Source organism: Monodelphis domestica, chromosome 7, assembly GCF_027887165.1.
Source record: "Monodelphis domestica isolate mMonDom1 chromosome 7, mMonDom1.pri, whole genome shotgun sequence".
NCBI classification, from domain to species: domain Eukaryota; kingdom Metazoa; phylum Chordata; class Mammalia; order Didelphimorphia; family Didelphidae; genus Monodelphis; species Monodelphis domestica.
Window position 1 is genome coordinate 278277347 of NC_077233.1, and position 19164 is coordinate 278296510.

At 33.6% G+C, this 19164-nt stretch overlaps 1 protein-coding gene across 8 annotated transcripts in view; it reads right to left on the reverse strand.

Annotated features, from left to right (window-relative positions):
• Positions 1-19164, reverse strand: part of DENND4C (DENN domain containing 4C) — a 124816-nt gene that overhangs the window by 51339 nt on the left and 54313 nt on the right. For 6 of the 8 annotated variants that reach the window (XM_056804462.1, XM_056804463.1, XM_056804458.1 and 3 more), the window contains exons 8-12: positions 15296-15354; positions 14001-14145; positions 10841-11016; positions 7035-7135; positions 4479-4697 (exon numbers count right to left, since the gene is read on the reverse strand). In XM_056804462.1, the coding sequence (XP_056660440.1) occupies positions 4479-4697; positions 7035-7135; positions 10841-11016; positions 14001-14145; positions 15296-15354 (700 nt within the window). Of the gene's footprint in view, positions 1-4478; positions 4698-7034; positions 7136-10328; positions 10464-10840; positions 11017-14000; positions 14146-15295; positions 15355-19164 lie in introns of those variants that run through there. The other 2 variants (XM_056804465.1, XM_056804466.1) reach the window with 2 other exon arrangements.

Below are 19164 nucleotides of genomic sequence, written 5' to 3' on the forward strand. Positions count from 1 at the left end.
ATGGGAAAAGAAACAAATGGGGGTAAATTTATATGTCATAAAGAAGCTCATGGTGGGAGGGGGGAGAACATCAATACACTGGAAGGGTAAAGAGGTCAGAGACAGGAAATACTCAACTTTTACGTGCTTTGAAAGTGACTCAGGGAGGGAAAAACAATCCAATTCATTGGGGGCAGAGAATAGATTTGCACCCTATAGGGGAGTAGAAGGGTAACAAACGGTCTGGTGGGGAGGGAAGCAGTACAAGAGAGGGAGGGAGCGGGGGTTAATTTTAGAAAGACTACAGGGAAAATAAGGGGGAGGGGGATAAATAGGGAAGGGGGTAGAAAGGGAAGTAAAATAAGGGTGAGAACAAGGGGGACTGTTCAAAAGCAAACATTGGGGTAGAAGGAAATAGTGAAAGAAGAAAAGGCAGGTAAAGGAGCAGAAATCAAAATGCTGGGAAACACACAGCTAGTAATCATAACTCTGAATATGAATGGAATGAACTCACCCATAAAACGCAAGCGAATAGCAGAGTGGATTAGAGTCCAAAACCCTACCATAGATACAGAAAGATAGATACACATAGGGTGAAAGTAAGAGGGTGGAGCCAAATCTATGGGGCATCAACTGACAAAAAGAAGGCAGGAGTCACAATCATGATATCTGACAAAGCCAAAGTAAAAATAAATCTAGTTAAAAGAGATAGGGAAGTGAATTACATCCTGATAAAAGGCAGTATAGACAGTGAGGAAATATCTGTACTCAACATGTATACACCAAATGGCATAGCATCCAAATTTCTAAAGGAGAAACTAGAGGAACTCAAGGATGAAATAAATAGAAAAACTATACTAGTGGGAGATCTGAACCTTCCTCTATCCGAACTAGATAAATCAAACCAAAAAATAAACAAAAGGTAAGAGAAGTGAATGAAATCCTAGAAAAATTAGAGTTAGTAGACATGTGGAGGAAAATAAATAGGGACAAAAAGGAATATACCTTCTTTTCTGCAGCACGTGGTACATTTACAAAAATTGACCATGTATTAGGGCATAAAAACATTGCAAACAAGTGCAAAAGAGCAGAAAGAATAAATGCAACTTTCTGAGATCACAATGTAATGAAAATAATAATTAGTAAGGGAACATGGAGAGGTAAATCGAAAATTAATTGGAAATTAAACAATACGATTCTCCAAAACCAGTTAAAGAACAAATCATAGAAACAATTAATAACTTCATTGAAGAAAATTACAATGATGAGACATCCTTTCAAAAGCTATGGGATGCAGCCAAAGCAGTACTGAGGGGGAAATTTATATCCTTGAGTTCATATATTAACAAATTAAGAAGGGCAGAGGTCAATGAATTGGGCATGCAAATTAAAAAATTAGAAAATGAACAAATTAAAAATCCTCAGATGAAGACTAAATTAGAGATCCTAAAACTCAAAGGAGAAATTAATAAAATTGAAAGTCAAAGAACTATTGATTTAATAAATAAGACTAGAAGCTGGTACTTTGAAAAAACAAATAAAATAGACAAAGTACTAGTCAGTCTAATTAAAAAAAGGAAAGAAATAAACCAAATTGACAGTATCCAAGATGAAAAAGGAGACCTCACCTCTAATGAAGAGGAAATTAAGGCAATCATTAAAAACTTCTTTGCCCAATTATATGGCAACAAATATGGCAATCTAGGTGATATGGATGAATACTTACAAAAATATAAATTGCCTAGACTAAAAGAGGAAGAAATAAATTACCTTAACAACCCCATTTCATAAAAAGAAATTGAACAAGCCATCAAAGAACTCCCTAAGAAAAAATCCCCAGGTCCAGATGGATTCACAAATGAATTCTATCAATCAAACATTCAAAGAACAACTAATCCTAATATTAAACAAACTATTTGACAGAATAGGCCAAGAAGGAGTTCTACCAAATTTATTCTACAACACAAACATGGTACTGATCCCAAAGCCAGGCAGGTCAAAAACAGAGAAAGAAAACTATAGACCAATCTCCCTAATGAATATAGACGCAAAAATCCTAAATAGGATACTAGCAAAAAGACTCCAGCAAGTCATCACAAGGGTCATTCACTATGACCAGGCAGGATTCACACCAGGAATGCAAGGATGGTTCAATATTAGGAAAACCATCCACATAATTGACCATAATAACAAGCAAACTGACAAAAATAACATGATTATCTCAATAGATGCAGAAAAAGCCTTTGATAAAATACAACACCCATTCCTATTGAAAACACTAGAAAGTATAGGAATAGAAGGGCCTTTCCTAAAAATAATAAACAGTATATATCTAAAACCATCAGCAAACATCATCTGCAATGGGGATAAACTAGAAGCCTTTCCGATAAGATCAGGAGTAAAACAAGGATGCCCATTATCACCTCTATTATTTAACATTGTACTAGAAACACTAGCAGTAGCAATTAGAGAAGAAAAAGAAATTGAAGGTATTAAAATTGGCAATGAGGAGACCAAGCTATCACTCTTTGCAGATGATATGATGGTTTACTTAAGGAATCCTAGAGAATCAACCGAAAAGTTACTCGAAATAATCAACAACTTTAGCAAAGTTGTAGGATACAAAATAAACCCTCATAAGTCATCAGCATTTCTATATATCTCTAACCCATTTCAGCAGCAAGAATTAGAGAGCGAAATACCATTCAAAATCACCCTCGACAATATAAAATACCTGGGAATCTATCTGCCGAGACAAACAAAGGAACTATATGAACACAACTACAAAACACTTTCCACACAGCTAAAACTAGATCTAAACAATTGGAAAAACATTGATTGCTCATCGGTGGGACGAGCTAACATAATAAAAATGACAATCCTACCCAAATTAATTTACTTATTTAGTGCCATACCCATTGAACTACGAAAAAACTTCTTTACTGAATTAGAAAAAACCATAACAAAGTTCATTTGGAAGAACAAAAGATCAAGGATATCCAGGGAAATCATGAAAAAAAATGCAAAGGAAGGAGGACTTGCAGTCCCAGATCTCAAACTATACTATAAAGCAGTGGTTATCAAAACAATTTGGTACTGGCTAAGAGACAGAAAGGAGGATCAGTGGAATAGACTTGGCGTAAATGATCTCAGCAAGACAGTTTATGACAAACCCAAAGACCCCAGCTTTTGGGACAAAAATCCATTATTTGATAAAAACTGCTGGGAAAATTGGAAGACAGTGTGGGAGAGATTAGGTTTGGATCAACACCTCACACCCTACACCAAGATAAATTCAGAATGGGTGAATGACTTGAACATAAAGAAGGAAACTATAAGTAAATTAGGTGAACACAGAATAGTATACCGGTTAGACCATTAGGAAGGGAAAAGTTTTAAAACCAAGCAAGACTTAGAAAGAGTCACAAAATGTAAAATAAATAATTTTGACTACATCAAATTAAAAAGTTTTTGTACAAACAAAACCAATGTAACTAAAATCAGAAGGGTAGCAACAAATTGGGAAACAATCTTCATAAAAACCTCTGACAAAGGTTTAATTACTCAAATTTATAAAGAGCTAAATCAATTGTACAAAAAATCAAGCCATTCTCCAATTGATAAATGAGTAAGGGACATGAATAGGCAATTTTCAGTCAAAGAAATCAAAACTATTAATAAGCACATGAAAAAGTGTTCTACATCTCTTATAATCAGAGAGATGCAAATCAAAACAAGTCTGAGGTATCACCTCACACCTAGCAGATTGGCTAACATAGTTGACAAGGATACTTAGAGAAATGAAATAATTTGAAGATGAAAGTATCATTTTCCCAGGAGCCTGAGAGATTATAGGAAAAGGTGAAGAACTAGTATGGTTTTATCTCCTCCCCCAAGCCCTAAGAACAAGGCTCTGTTTATTTGGAAGGATATATAAACCTATCACCCAAATTACCAAAGAATATTTTGATGTTAAAAGATTTAGTTACAGCCAAAAATAATACAAAACGCTATGCTCAATAATTAATGCAAAATGTGAACTATTTATAGATCTATTTATAGATATTCTATCTATCATATATGTAAACATTCATCTTACTGATCTAGTATTGTTTCCCTTCAAAGGCTTCATCCCAGAATTAAAAACATCCTGGTTAAAAAAAAATCTAAGGAAAATGTAGATTAAAGATAAAATTAAACTTGATTCAAACTCCAACCAATTGTTATAACTGATTAGAAGTATAATGATTATTGATGACAAATTTACATATATCTGACATAAATATATATTATATTTATTATATCTAATATATAGTATAAAAAGCTTTGCAGCAGAGATTTTTTCATCTTTATATATTCCCAATGCCTGGCATATAGTAGATTTTTCATGGAAAAGCATAATTCAGAAAAGCTTATTTTGGATATCATTCAGAAGGGCAGCACAACACAAAATTCCTTCATTCCAATTATATGGAATTGTACTTTTCAATACCACTCACCTTGTCGGTCAAATAATGAATCTGCAGCTGTAGCTTTATTTGAAGGAGCCTCTGTGATTGGTTTGAGGTATGTCCTATATCCCTTTAAAACAGAAGCCATAAAGCGTAAAAATGCCTCTTGAATTTCCATCTCAAGTTCAGTCATTTTTTTTTGCCAGGAGAAATCTGCTTCAATTGGGGTCATCTCCACTGCTGAGCACTCTTGTGTTTTTCTGTGAACTACATAAGGGAAAGGCCACAAAACAACAACCAGTAAGCATTTATTAACTGCCTATTATTTGTAGCCACTGTGCCTAGAAGTATCAGGAAAAGGCCAGGATGAAGCAATCTGCTAAAACCATAATCCACCCCTAACCTCCATCCTCACAAACCCAATATTTCTTAAAATATAACAAACAAGTCTTTTGTTCTTTTAGATGAAATCTGTTATAATTTTTTCCAGCTCTATAAAATAATTCTTTAGAAGATTGATTGTTACGGCACTAAATAAATATATTAAATTACATAGAATTGTCATTTTTATTATATTGGCTTGGCTTACCCATGAATAATTAATATTTGTCTAATTGTTTATATATGTCTTTAGTTACATGAAAAATGTTTTGTAATTGTGTTCATATAATCTGTGGGTTTGTCTTGGGAGGTGGATTACTAAGTATTTTATATTTTCTGTCATTTTTCCATGTAGCAATGGAATCTCTTTTCCCAACATTTTGAGCTGGACTGTCAGTACATACAGAAATGTTAAAGATTTATGTGGGCTTATTTTATATCCTTCTATACATACTAGAAAGGCTTTAAGGTTATCTTCATTATAGATTTTTATATAGGTAGATATATAGATAATAGATAGTTATCTATTATCATTTTAAGAAAGATTTGATTGATTTCAATGCTTTCTAATGTTTATAATGGAAATGGGTGCTATATTTTGTAGATGCTTTTTCTGCATCTATTAATATAAAGCTAGAAAAAAATGATAACAAAATTCATCTAGAAGAACAAAATGTTAAGAAATTCAAGGGGATTAATGGAAAAATGTGAGGGAGAGCAGCCTAGCAGTTCCAGATTCCAAACTCTATTACAAAGTGTTAATTATCAAAATAATCTGGTCCTGGCTAAGAAACACAGTGAGAGATCAATGGAATCTGTCAGAGCAGGTACATAATACATAGTGGTAAATGACCACAGCAATCTAGTGTTTGATAAACCAAAGATCCAAGATTTTAGGATAAGAACTCAACATTTGTCAAAAATTGCTGAGAAAAATGGAAAGCACTTTGGCAAAAACTAGGCAAAGACCAACATCTCACACCATATATGACAATAAAGTCAAAATGTATAAATGACTTAAAGGATGATATCATAAATAAATTAGGGAAGCAAAGAAAACTATCTTCAGATCCATGGTTAAGGGAAGAGTTTATGATTGAACAAGAGACAGAGAGAATCACAAAATGTAATATGGACAGTTTTGATTACATGAATTAAAAAGCTTTCGCACAAATAAAATTAATGCAGTGAAAAAAAGAAGGAAAACAGAAAATTGGGAAAAAATTTTTTACAATGTTTCTCTGATAAAGGTCTCTGTTTCTCAAATATGTAAAGGGAATTGAGCCAAATTTATAAAAAAGCCATTTTCCAACTGAAAAATAGTCTAAGGATGTAAACAAGCAGTTCTCAGAAAAAAAATCCAAGCTTTTGATAGGCATATGAAAAAATATTCTAAATCACTACTGATTAGAGAAATGAAAATAACTCTTAAGATACCAACTCATCTATAAGATTGGCTAACAATCTGATAAGGAAAAGGAAACTGACAAATGCAGGGCAGGATATTGGAAAATTGAGACACTAATTCACTGTTGGTGGAATTGTGAACTAGTCCAATCATTTTAAAGGATAATTTGGAACTATGCCCAAAGCACATTTGACCCTGCAATCACTAGTAGGTCTTTATTTTAAAGAGATAAAAGAAAAGGAAAAAAGACCTATTTGTTAAAAAAAAAAATTATAGCAGCTCTTTTTGTGGTGGCAAAGAATTGAAAATCAAAGTGATAGTCCTCATTTGGGGAATGAATGAACAAACCATGGTATGTGACTGTAATGGAATAGTACTATGCTGTAGGAAATTATAAACAGGATGCTTTAAAAAAATATGAGAAGCCATATATAAACTGATGCAAAGTAAAGTGATCAGAATCAGGAGGACATTGTACACAGTAACAACAGTATTGTGCATGTGTAATGATCAACTATGAAAGACTTAGCTACTCTGATGAAGACAATGAACCAAAACAACTCCAAAGGACCAATGATGAAAAATGCTATCCACTTCCAGAGAATAGAATTGACAAATTCTGAATATAGACTGAAGTATACTTCTTACTCTTTTTATCATTTTGTTTTCTTTTGCAACACAATTATACACAAGTAAAACTCATTTGTCCCAAATATTTTCAATGTACTTCAACAGGAAAGAAGATTTTATTAAAATATCTTATTTTTTATTTACATTCACAACAGGCACTTCTTTTACATGAATACTTCACTTACCTGAAGACAGTTGGGGATATAATTTCTTTAAAGTACTAAGTAAATTTTTACAAGGCTTTTTGGGAAGCTGCTTCCAGTTCATGTTCTTCTTTTCATCTGATCTATTTAATAACAGAAAATAGAGTAAATACAAACTGAAGTATATGATTTTAATCTCAGAGGCAGGGTGGTGCAGTGGATAATCACTGAAGACTTGAGTTTGAGCTTAGGCAAATTACTTAAACTCTCAGGGTCCAAAGCAACACTCTAAAGTTACAAATTGCAGGTTATAATTCCTCTATAATTTAGCAAATGGTCTTGGACTGGAATCGCTATAGCTAAAATCACCAACAGCTACATCTGAAATAGATCTCTCCTATTAATATGTTAATGAAAATTGTGGCATAGTAAAAGGAATTCTAAAATTGGGGGGGAAATCTTCAAGGAAAATTTGAGAACAAATGTGAAAATGAATCATCCATCTTTTAGTAAAGTCATATTTATTTAAGACTGACTAAAAAGAAAACACATGAAAAGTATATCTTACATATCAAGATCAATAGTGATATGCACATAGTCAGAACTAAGAATCCTCAGAGAACACTTGGGTTTTCTTGACTACATCTCTAGCAGGAAAGAATAATAGGACACGTTTTCAAAGTCTGACTTTCAACCATTCCAGAAAGTATGTAAACTTTAACCTGCTGTCACTTAACAAAGGAAAAAAGTAGATAACCTAGTTTTGCATGTGTAATAAAATGTATAATTATAATAATAATATATAATTATAATCTCTATAAAATTAAGGCCTCCATAATATTCTCCTTCTTGTTCCTTCATGTCTTACATACAGCAATATATATATAATTTGGGGGGGGGGGATTCTTTGATCGGAATTTTACACTTACTATTACTTCAACATGAAAAAGCCTTGGAAGCAAATGACATGGAAAGAAATCCTGACTGTTAGCACTTACTTGGCAAGTGGGCACATCATCTCAGAGCTAGTTTTCTAATCTATTAAATAGGGATAATCTTGCTTGCATTATCCAACTCATCATATTACCATAACTTAACTCCAAGATATGTCTAAATGTGAGTTAATATTAACACATTTTTAATCTATATGGATATTTTATAACCTTACCAATTCAGAATGAAAACAGAAGGAATCTGGTCATTATAAAATTCCATTTTCCAAAAGCTCAGATCCATTAAAAAGTCAGAAAGGGTAGATGGCCTTTAATACCACAGTAAGTTATCTAGGTACTCAAAAATGTAATTTAGATGTATAGTATTATAATTTGGATTCAAGGTATGTTTGAGGTGTTGATCCTAATATCTAAAAACTCATTTCTCAGTTCCAAAATTGTACAGTGAAGTCCTAAACATATCACGTGATGTACCCAGGCCCTAATTGAATTTATTTTTTTTATTATCCTTAATGATCTTTTATTTATTTTTTAAAAATTTCCATGTTTATGTGATTTATTTTCTTTCCCTATCCTTTTCCCTCATCATTCCCAGAGCCAACAAGCAATTCCACTGGATTGTACAATTGTTATCCCTTGATAGCTATTTCCATATTATTCATTTTTGCTACAGAGTGATCTGTTAAACCCTAAACCCCAAATCACATACCTATATATATATATATGTGTGTGATAAGCAAGCCCCAATGGATTCTAGCAATAAAGCATTTTCACTACAAGAGGAATATTCTACATGACTCAGAACATTTGGGAGGTCAACCTGGTCAATCCAATATTTAAAGGCAACAAAAACATAATAAAGTATTTCTAAAAAAGCATTTGTAACTGGTGCCTTTCTGTTGGTTCTTTTAACCTTTTAACCTAAGTGCCAAAGGGATAAATAATAGAGTATGTACAAATAATCGAAAATAAAAAAATGAAAAAAAAATTATTAATTATATATAATAGAAATTACATATTACATGTAATATATAAATAATATAAATTAAAATAAATTAAAATTAAAAGTGCCTTTCAATAGAGGTCTGAGAGGGAAAAGAAAGGAGAGAGGAGAGAATAAAAATCTGACACTAAAACTCAATTTTTAAAAGTTAATACTAAACATTTATGTAAGGCACTCTGATTTGATACCAAATAGGGAAAAACCTATGTTAAAAAATGGCAGCTAGAGGGTAGCAAGAAAAGAAAGGATTAAAAAATAGAGAGCTCACCAACTATACATAAAAAAGGCACTTTAAACTATTCACAAGTTTTTTAAAACTTACTTTGATTTGCTATAAATGCTAAAAAGCAATGTTCAATGAATGCAAGGTATAAGGTACTTTTTATTAATTAATAAATCTCAAAATAATCATAATTAACACAGTTTACTAGCCTCAAAACTAGTTGTCAATAGTAAATTCATTACAAGACTTTTGGTTAAAAATTACTAGTGACTAGGGGCAGCTGGGTGGCTCAGTGGATTGAGAGCCAAGCCTAGAGACAGGAGGTCCTAGGTTCAAATCTGACCTCAGACACTTCCCAGCTGTGTGACCCTGAGCAAGTCACTTGACCCCCATTGCCTAGCCCTTACCACTCTTCTGCCTTGGAACCAATACACAGTATTGATTCCAAGATGGAAGGTAAAATTTTTTTTTTAAATAAAAAAAAAATAAAAAAATTACTAATGACTGCTTTCCTCCTTCTTGGAAAAAATATTGTTTTGGTTCAGTGAGGTACACTCTTCCAATTAATTATGTTTTATTGAATTCTGATAATATAGGATTACAAAAGCTATATTTATCTGTAACAAAACTTCAGTCATGTCAGAAATTTTGACTTGGCAGGAAAAATAGGAATTGAGCAAATTCATGAAAAAAAAAAACCATAAACAAAACTGCCAATTTTAGAGGTTCTTGAAAAAAAACCTACACCTTTGGTTAGTAGGTTCTGATGCTTAAGAAATGGTTTTCCATAAAAGTTTGATTAAAAAAACCAAAACAACTCCTGAGATTTTTTTACCTTTGCTCATTGTCTGTGGAAAATTACTCAACTTATACTGCCATTCTTCTTGTATTAGATTGTAAGGGAAAAGAACAACTTGAGTTAAATAGGATTCTTGGATGGACTTAAGATTATTTGGAATTCCAGACTTCCTACTTTATGCATGCATGACTATTTTAGTCCCCCTAAAATAATTTTTATTTTAGTTCAAATCCGAACCTTTTAAAAACCACTAGTGGGAAAAGGAATCATCCAGCAATAATGCAAGGATGACTTTAAACTCTATTTTCTCAAATCACTAAATTTTAAAATATAGACATTTCAAATAAAGCAATATCACCTTGATTCAAATGTATTGTCGTACAGTATCATTTGTAATATTTCTGTAGAAACCTTTAAGGAGAAATTGAATTCTCCTTTCTGGACTTCAGTGGCTGCTCTCTCCTCATTCCTCTTCTGTTAATCTCACAGGTACCTGAGACCAAGAAAATCAGCAACAGGATTCACCTGTCCATTATGCTGGTCTCTTATTTTTATAAGTAAAATCTTAGAGCCAGAAAGGACTTGACAAAGCATATAGCGGAATCCCTTCATCTTTTATAGGTGAGAAACTGAAGCCCAGCTAAATTAAGTAACTCACCTAACAGGACAAAGTGAAATAGTGACAGAGGGTTTTAGCCCATATTTCCTGACTTCTCAGAACAGTGTTTAGGGTCACTCTCTGCTCTCTGGATCCCTAATGCCCCGTGCTTGTTGGGTTTTTTGTTTTGCTTAACATTATGTACTATTCTGTCAGATGATCTTCAGAGTTCTAAGTAATACAGGAAAAAAAACGTTTAAGAGTAAACTTACACATAAACCATATTTGTATCCAAGTCAATGCAAACAACATCCTGTGGTGGATCATAAAGATCAAAGTATCTTGAGTCAACTCCAACTATAAATGGTAAGGGAGCACTGAGCACTGCTGCCAAAGAGAGAGGACAAAGGGGGATATACGGACATTGCCACTGAAATGGAAAGATCATCTGAAAAAAAAAAAAGAGAGCAGTAGAACCAAATATGAAACTTCACAGTAATAAAGGACATATTATGCATAATTACTTTATATTACTTCAACAGAATGGGGAAAGGGGCAAATTAAAGTTTCTCTTCATTTTTTCCTGAAAGTGAACATTAATTTTTTTTTCTTTTTTTAAACCTTTTCCTTCTAGTTTAGAACTCAATACTTATTAATGGTTCCAAGGCAAAAGAACAGTATGAGCTAGGATAATGGGGTGAAGTGATTTACCCTGGGTCAGACAGCGAGAAAGTACCTGAGGCCATATTTGAACCCAGGTACATTGACTCCTGGCCTAGTACTCTCTCAACTATGCTACCTAGCTGCCCTGATCATTTAATTTCAAAAAGCAATCTAACTAGATTCTCTCATAATAAAGTGGCTTAATATGGGCCTGCATGATCAAAATAATAATTATTATTATTACTACTAGATATTTACTATTTGTAAGGATTATATATAAACAAACACTGGTGTTACTTTGAGGACGGTAAATGATGGTCTAGAGGAGCTTGTTGTGAATGAGGAAGGTGTACAATGGTAGGAGCTTTGATGGGATGACTCCTACTCTCTCTCTTATACTCCTATTGGGCTGTGCTAACAATGGGTGTTTTCTCAAGAAATTGGGGATCCCCTGTTACAAGAGGGTGATGGGAAGATGAAAGAAAGTCTCCCCTATCTGGTATAGTAAGGGGTAACCCCAGATTCCCTGGCATGAGGAGGCCAAGGGGATAAGCCTCCCCTGAGTCTTCACACTCAGTAAGGGAGGGCTCTTTCTTGGCTTACACTCTGTGGTGGCTGATCTGTAGCCTCAATGAGTTACCTTCCTTTAGCTCCTAGAATAAGCCACTTGAATAAACCTGACTGCATGTTATATTATTTAATGCACAAACAATATAAGGAAAGATGGGGAGTTGGGTTGTGGAAATAGGAGTCCCTGATTTCTATTCCCTGAGGTCTGTGGCTTAGTTTCTCTTCCCCTTTTTCACTAAATATAATACTACTAGGGCCAAGGAATAATCAGAACAGATGCAAAAGGCTAAGGGGTGAGATCCAGGCTCTTTCACAGAGAGTCTACGACTCTCTCTGGACCGAAGAGACGTGACACTCTGGTTGGATGTTCTCAGAGGCATAATGTTGTTGAAATACTTTGTAGAAGTAGTCTCAGGGCTAATCACAGGTGAATCCTCGATTGGCTATTGGCAAGATCTCCAGCAAGGAAAATGCTTCCTGACTCTTCAAGATCTCCGTTCAAAAGTCCAGAATTCTTCTTGGAGCTTTGCTAAGTCCTTTCCTCTCTCTCAGCATTTTCTGCTACCAAAGGTCTTTGCCGTCAATCTCTCTTCTTTCAATGTTCCCTCTTTTCCCTTTGCAACCTGCCCTTACATATTACTACATATCCCCATTTTAAAAATGGAATAACTAAAAAGGAATTAATCACAGAACCAAATGACAGAGGCTCAATGAAAACTTTGCATTAACTTTATCACAACCAATTTATTCTCTTTCAAGTAAGTACAAGTTTATATCTGAAAATAATCTATTCAAAAGGTACAATTCTATAATGAAAAATGCTCTACTGTAGATAATTTAATCAATTGGAAACTTCAACAAAAATAACTATGAATAAAGTCACAAAATATTACTTTCTCAACAATAATTGAATTAAAACAAGTTTTTATTAAGCATTGATTATGTAGGTGTAAGGTTCTAAAGTTAGAGTTAAGGAAAGACCTTGCCCTTATAATAGGAAGATAATACAAATATAGAAAGTAGAGAATAGTAAATGAGGTACAGGAAGAAGAAAACCCTTTGGGGGTTGGGGAGGAAAGTAATTAGAGAAAGCTTCAATAAAGGGATGACACCAGAGTTAAACCTTCAAGTAAGAGAAGACAAAGACAACAGAAGATATTTTGGGGATGAGATATAGTCTACTAAAATATGTTGAGGCAGAGGGGTCACATTTAAGGAAGCACAAAGGTAGTAAACTAAGGCTGGAAAGATAAATTGGCATTAGATTATGATGGCTGAATACGTATAAGTTTTTAAAATGACTGTTAAAACCACAAATTGCTTCTTTCTACTTATTGGAATTCTATTCATCCGTTACCTTTTAGTTCAAGTTCTATTTCCTCCAAGAAACCTCAATTACCCAAACATGGTGATTTCTATTAAACCTTGTACTCCTAAAGGAGTCATTATCACATATTCTCTAGACACATATACATATACATACATACATATATTTTTATTCTCCACCATTCATCATAGATTTTAAATTAGAAGGGACCTTAGAAAACATCTACTATCTCATTTTACAGCCGAAATAAGTTAAAGAAGTGAAACTACATACTAAAGAATATATGGTTAATAAAACATAAAATATTAAATTCTTACTATGCTAAACTACTAGGTGGCAAAGGCAGAACTAGAACCCAGCTGAGTTTGACAGTAACTTCTGGATATTTTCCACTGTACCATGATGCCTCCCTTCCTTGAATATAAAATATGCTCATAATTATTTGCTGATTGTATCATTATTTATATTAAGTATTACTAATATTCCACATATAAGTACAAGCTAGTTCAACTGTAACTAATTCTGAGTTAGAAGAAATTATGTAACTAACTGACTTGGTGAAAAGATTTTAATTTGGCCAATGTTGGTTAAGTATATGGACTTGTTGCTTTCTAAATGTCTAAAAATATAGGAACTGTAACAATGAAAAATTGAGCTCTCTTTCCAACCCCCACCCAAAATGTGCCAAACTGGAAACCACCTTGTTGGCTTGTATTGTTACTTGCCCCAAGTTCAGATTTAGTACAATATACCTGTCACTGGAGTGAAAGTTTTTAAACCTAAAGTGATGTTTACTTTTGGATTAGTTACTTTGAAAAGACAATTATGATGCCATCATTTATTAGAAGGGAGGAAAAAGCCCTGATACTTACAGCAACAACAGCTTCTGCCACACCTGTCAACACAGCTGGTCTAAGAGAATGCAGCAGGATCTTACTTTCAAGCAGAACAAAAAGTAGCAAAGTTGCACAATTTTCAGGACCCAGATTCATCAACAAGGTACTGAAGTCGGCTCCACTATAAAAAATGAAAAAGATTGACAATAATCAAATTATGCTTTTTTAAGGCTTATTCTGAACACAAAACATTTTTTAGTACTCTGACTTCTTTTTAGAACTCTGAGGTGCAGCACTAATCTCCTGAAAATAAATAATTTAATAGAAGCTCTTTTTTGATGTCTACATATGACATAGAACATAAATACATAAAGATAGCATTTAAGTATTTAAGGTATTTTTGTTAATGATTACTGTTTTAAAATTGGCTTCCTGGCAAGCTATATCAGGTATTTCTAACTAATGTTTATATTCATCACTCCCACTGTAAAAAGCTAAATTTGTTACTTTTGCTTCCTTATGACAATGATATTATTGATGAAAACTAAATTAGCCTGTGACATTAAGTATAAATGACAAAATTAAGAATAAGGCTTAAAATTTTAATTTTTTGCCTTTGAAAGAAATATGGGGAAGGGAAAAGTTTTCAAAAAGATTGTTATAATTAATAAAGTTTTTAGAATTCAATTTCTATTGAATAATATTTTATATATCATCACCATGAGTTGCAAAAATTATTAGACTTTTAAGCTTAATATTATAATCCAAGTTATGCTGAAAACTAATGCAACTATATGTATATATAAATTCTCCAATCTTGGGTGAACAAGGGTTTATGTTCCATTTTGAGCCCCTTATTATGTGGGTTTTTTGTGTTTATATTTAGTTATAAGTAAAGACAATACTGATCATCAACACTTGCTTGTTCTGAGACAGGAATCAGTGAGGAAAGGGGTAGATTCTAGAAGAGGCTCAAAATCCATACATGGTTTTAGACAACATATATTCTGACTAAAGCAATGAGACAAATATGTGTAAACCACATTTAAAAAATCAGTCATATTGCTTGTAACACATACATGGGCAAACTTCACATTAAGAAGGTTTATTAGGAAAGCCATAGGAAAAATCACTAGCTTTTGTTCTTATGCCCAAATCAACTCAGATGACAATCATGTGACACAAATTGAAATGCTCTCTTCGAAAGATTGATAATTTAATGCCTTTTGATGGTTTAATAGAGATGTATTTAACTTACTTAACCTAGTCCTTAACACATTAAGATTTTGCCTTCTGATTAGTGATATGTAATTTTAAATATCATTAATTACCTTAGTGGTAAAGGTGTAAAAACCGGCTGGGACAATATTAATGCATCATGGACTGATAGCTGTGAAAAAGCAAGACAATATCTGAATTGGCAAAGCCAATCTTATGAACTAAATATTTACATTTAAGTTAAACAGTTTGCCAATAAAATAGGCAGGAAGATAGAGTCAAGGTGAAGCATCTATCTTAGGAAGAACATCAGCTATATTTACTCAGATGTATTAATATGATTGACCAACCTACTAAAGATCCAAAAGAAGAATGAGGCTCTTCTGCCTGAGAGGATGAAGTGACAAAAAAGGGGAAAGGAATTTGGAAACAAAGGTTCTAAAGAGGTGAGAAGGTGCTAACTAAGGGAGAAGAGATCCCAAAGAAATGACCACCAAAAAATAAGGACTGAGGATCTTGCACCTCAAAGGTATGCAAAGAAGGATAAATTTTTCAGTGACCTAGATTTCATACATATTTGTATTTGAACAAAGTCAAGGAATCTTTGCTCAAAGTTCAATTTGGTCTTCCAGATACAAAAGAGTGTGTGTGTGTGTGTGTGTGTGTGTGTGTGTGTGTGTGTGTGTGTGTGTGTGTGTGTGTGTAAATAAGAAAGTCTTTCTTGATACCCTAGGCAGCTAGTGTCACCCAGACTCAAGCATCCTTTGTCTTCTTTCTGTATTCATTATGTATCTGCTTATATATGTCTGTCCGCATATTATCTCCCCCTCTCCTTGAAGGCAAAGGATTTAGCACTTCTGTCTATCTCCAGTCCTTAGCAGGATAGTAAGCACTTCAAAATATCAAAAACTTGCCAAATAAAGTTTAAGGACAGCAACAAAGAAAAAGAAAGAATCCCTCACAGGAAAATTCTCTAAGGAAACTGAAAGAACAAAAGATACAAATAAGCAAAAAGAAATCTTCAAGATGAATGAACAAAAACTATATGGGAAAATGAAGTAATAATCTCCAAATCAAAAAAGAAAACAGTAACTATGCCTGAAGAATAGAAAATGGAATACTGAAAGAAGTCCCAGAGTGTTTAGGATCACAAAGAGGTATAAAGGAATAAAGGACCACCCATAAAATGGGAAATAAGATGATTGAAAGAAAAAAAATTCAAGTCAATGATCATAACAGGAAAGTGGGAAAGGTAGTGGAAAATCTCAATGAAGCAATAATCTCTGTGAGGAATAGAAGGAGTCAGGAAGATAGTTAAAAATTGAGAGCAAAAAAAAAGGCAAAATAAGAAGATTCAATGAAATAGCACTTATTAAGCACCCATTATGTGAAAAGCACTATATATATATATATAAATAAGGGGAAAAAAAGATAAAAATCAAAGTCCCTTCCTCTAAGGACTATTAAAAGAATATAATGTACAAAAATACAGTAAAGGAAAAACTGAAGAATCAAAGACAAAAATGAAACAATTCTAGCTCTCAAGAATCTTCCATTCTTCTAAATGTACAGCATTAATAGATCTGATAGATATAATACATACTATAGGAAATACATACATACATATATATATCACTTTATATATATATATATATATATATATATGTATATATATACACACATATACACAGAATAAATACAAAGATAATTTAGGAGGATAGGGATGAACAGCTGGGGAATCCAGAAAGGCTTTGTGTAATACATGAAGTCAAGTCTTAAAGAAATTACATTTCTAGGAAATTTCAAATATCTACAATCAAAAGCAAGAGAGCTAGAAGGCAAAGCCCAACAAGACAAGCTAAGAATTACCAGCCTCTCCTCCCCCCAAAAATATGAAAGGGAAAAAAAGAGCCTAAACACATTCCCAGAAATCACAAGAGAAAAAATAGAAGCTGAATCCATAATATTCCAAAGTAATTTAAATTTAACTTAGCCAAAAATTAGCCACTAAGATACAGTTCTTTATAATCAAAAGAACAAAGGTCAAATTTTTATAAGCAGCCAGCAAGAAGTAATTTGCAAATAAACAAGGACAAACTTGAATAATGTAGGAACTCTTTGCCAAGAAAGGAAATGAAAGAGACCAGAAAGAAATATGCCATATAGTAAAAAGTTCAAGATTATCAACAATCTTGCCTTCTCAGGCTGCAATCCTGGATTACTCCCACCATCAAGACTAATACCAAGAGCCAAGATAACATGGACACTCAACTGACCCCACACAGCACACTTCTAGGAAGGTAACATGGAGCTTCATTCCACTTTTACCTTTGGACTATATACCTCTTTGACAACAGTCACTGGGGAAGAATAACCTGCCCTGCCAAAGCTTTCTAAGAAATGTAGAAAATATTCCTCACTATTTTCTCCTTTAACCTAGTCTGCAACGAAGGGTGGCCCTTCTCATTGTCTGCCAAGATTAAGTCCTCTACAATTGCATTTGGATCCCATGTGTTTCCCATCTTAAGTATGCTATTCATCCCTAACCATTCCCACTTCGTCTCTAATCTTGAAATTTGTTTTATAAATTACTTCTCTGTAATGGACAAAAAGACTTGTACAAAAATATTCATAGCTGCGCTCTTTGTGGTGGCCAAAAATTGGAAAATGAGGGGATGCCCATCAATTGGGGAATGGCTGAACAAACTGTGGTATATGTTGGTGATGGACTACTATTGTGCTAAAAGGAATAATAAAGTGGAGAAGTTCCATGGAGACTGGAACAACCTCCAGGAAGTAATGCAGAGCAAGAGGAGCAGAACCAGGAAAACATTGTACACAGAGACTGATACATTGTGGTACAATCCAAGGTGATGGACTTCTCCATTAGTATCAATGCAATCCCTGAACAATCTGCAGGGATCTAAAAAAAAATACTACCCACAAGCAGAGGATAAACTGTGGGAGTAAAAACACCGCTGAAAAGCAACTGCTTGACTACAGGGTTGGAGGAGATAAGACTGAGGAGAGACTCTAAATGAACACTATAATGCAAACTCCAACAACAGGGAAATGGGTTCGAGTCAAGAACACATGTGATAACCAGTGGAATCATGCGTCGGCTATGGGAGAGGGAAAGGCGGGGGGGGGGGGGAGGGGAGGAAAAGAAAACGATCTTTGTTTCCAGTTAATAATGTATGAAAACGACCAAATAAAATAATATTAAAATTAAAAAAAATATATAAAAAAAAATAAATTACTTCTCTGGCTTGCCTACAAACATCCCAAAATCTCCATCCTTAAAAAACTCTCACAAAATTCTGCCATTTTTGCTAACTATCCTAGTATATTTCTCTCTTTCTTGGTGAGCCTATATGACAAAGCCATCTACAATTGGTGCCTTAATTTTCTAAACTACAAGTTGCCTAAACTAATGAAATCACAAGTAAAGTCTCCTGTTCAGAATTCAAATGAATGAAAAATTAAGTGCTGGAATTAAAACTATCTGGGCTTCACAAGACTCCTGGAAAGCCTAAATCTAAATCATGATTTCATAAGATATGGAAATGGCAAAAATAGCTAAAGACCTGAAAAAACACCACAAGCATTGACAGAGGGACATTAGTGATTTAAAGTCTATGGACATCTACTGGAGTTCTGTCTCTATTGCAGAGATGTCAATCAATAATTTCTTGGCTGGCTTTAATAATTCTCTCATCTTTCAAACCATGAAGGAAGCAATGATAGGACAATGTATGCTAACCCTGATTCTCAGCAATGAGTGACAGTCACAGAATTTTAAAAGAGAAAAAGGAAAGCTAAAATAATCAGATACACACCTTAGATTTGGGGAAAGCAGACTTCAAAAGATACAAAGAAAGGATAGGTAATTCCTTGAAGTATTACATAAATGTCACCTTTTTAAAAATGGGGGGGGGGGGGGGGATCACAATTGAACCGTAACTTATAACAACAACCAAAA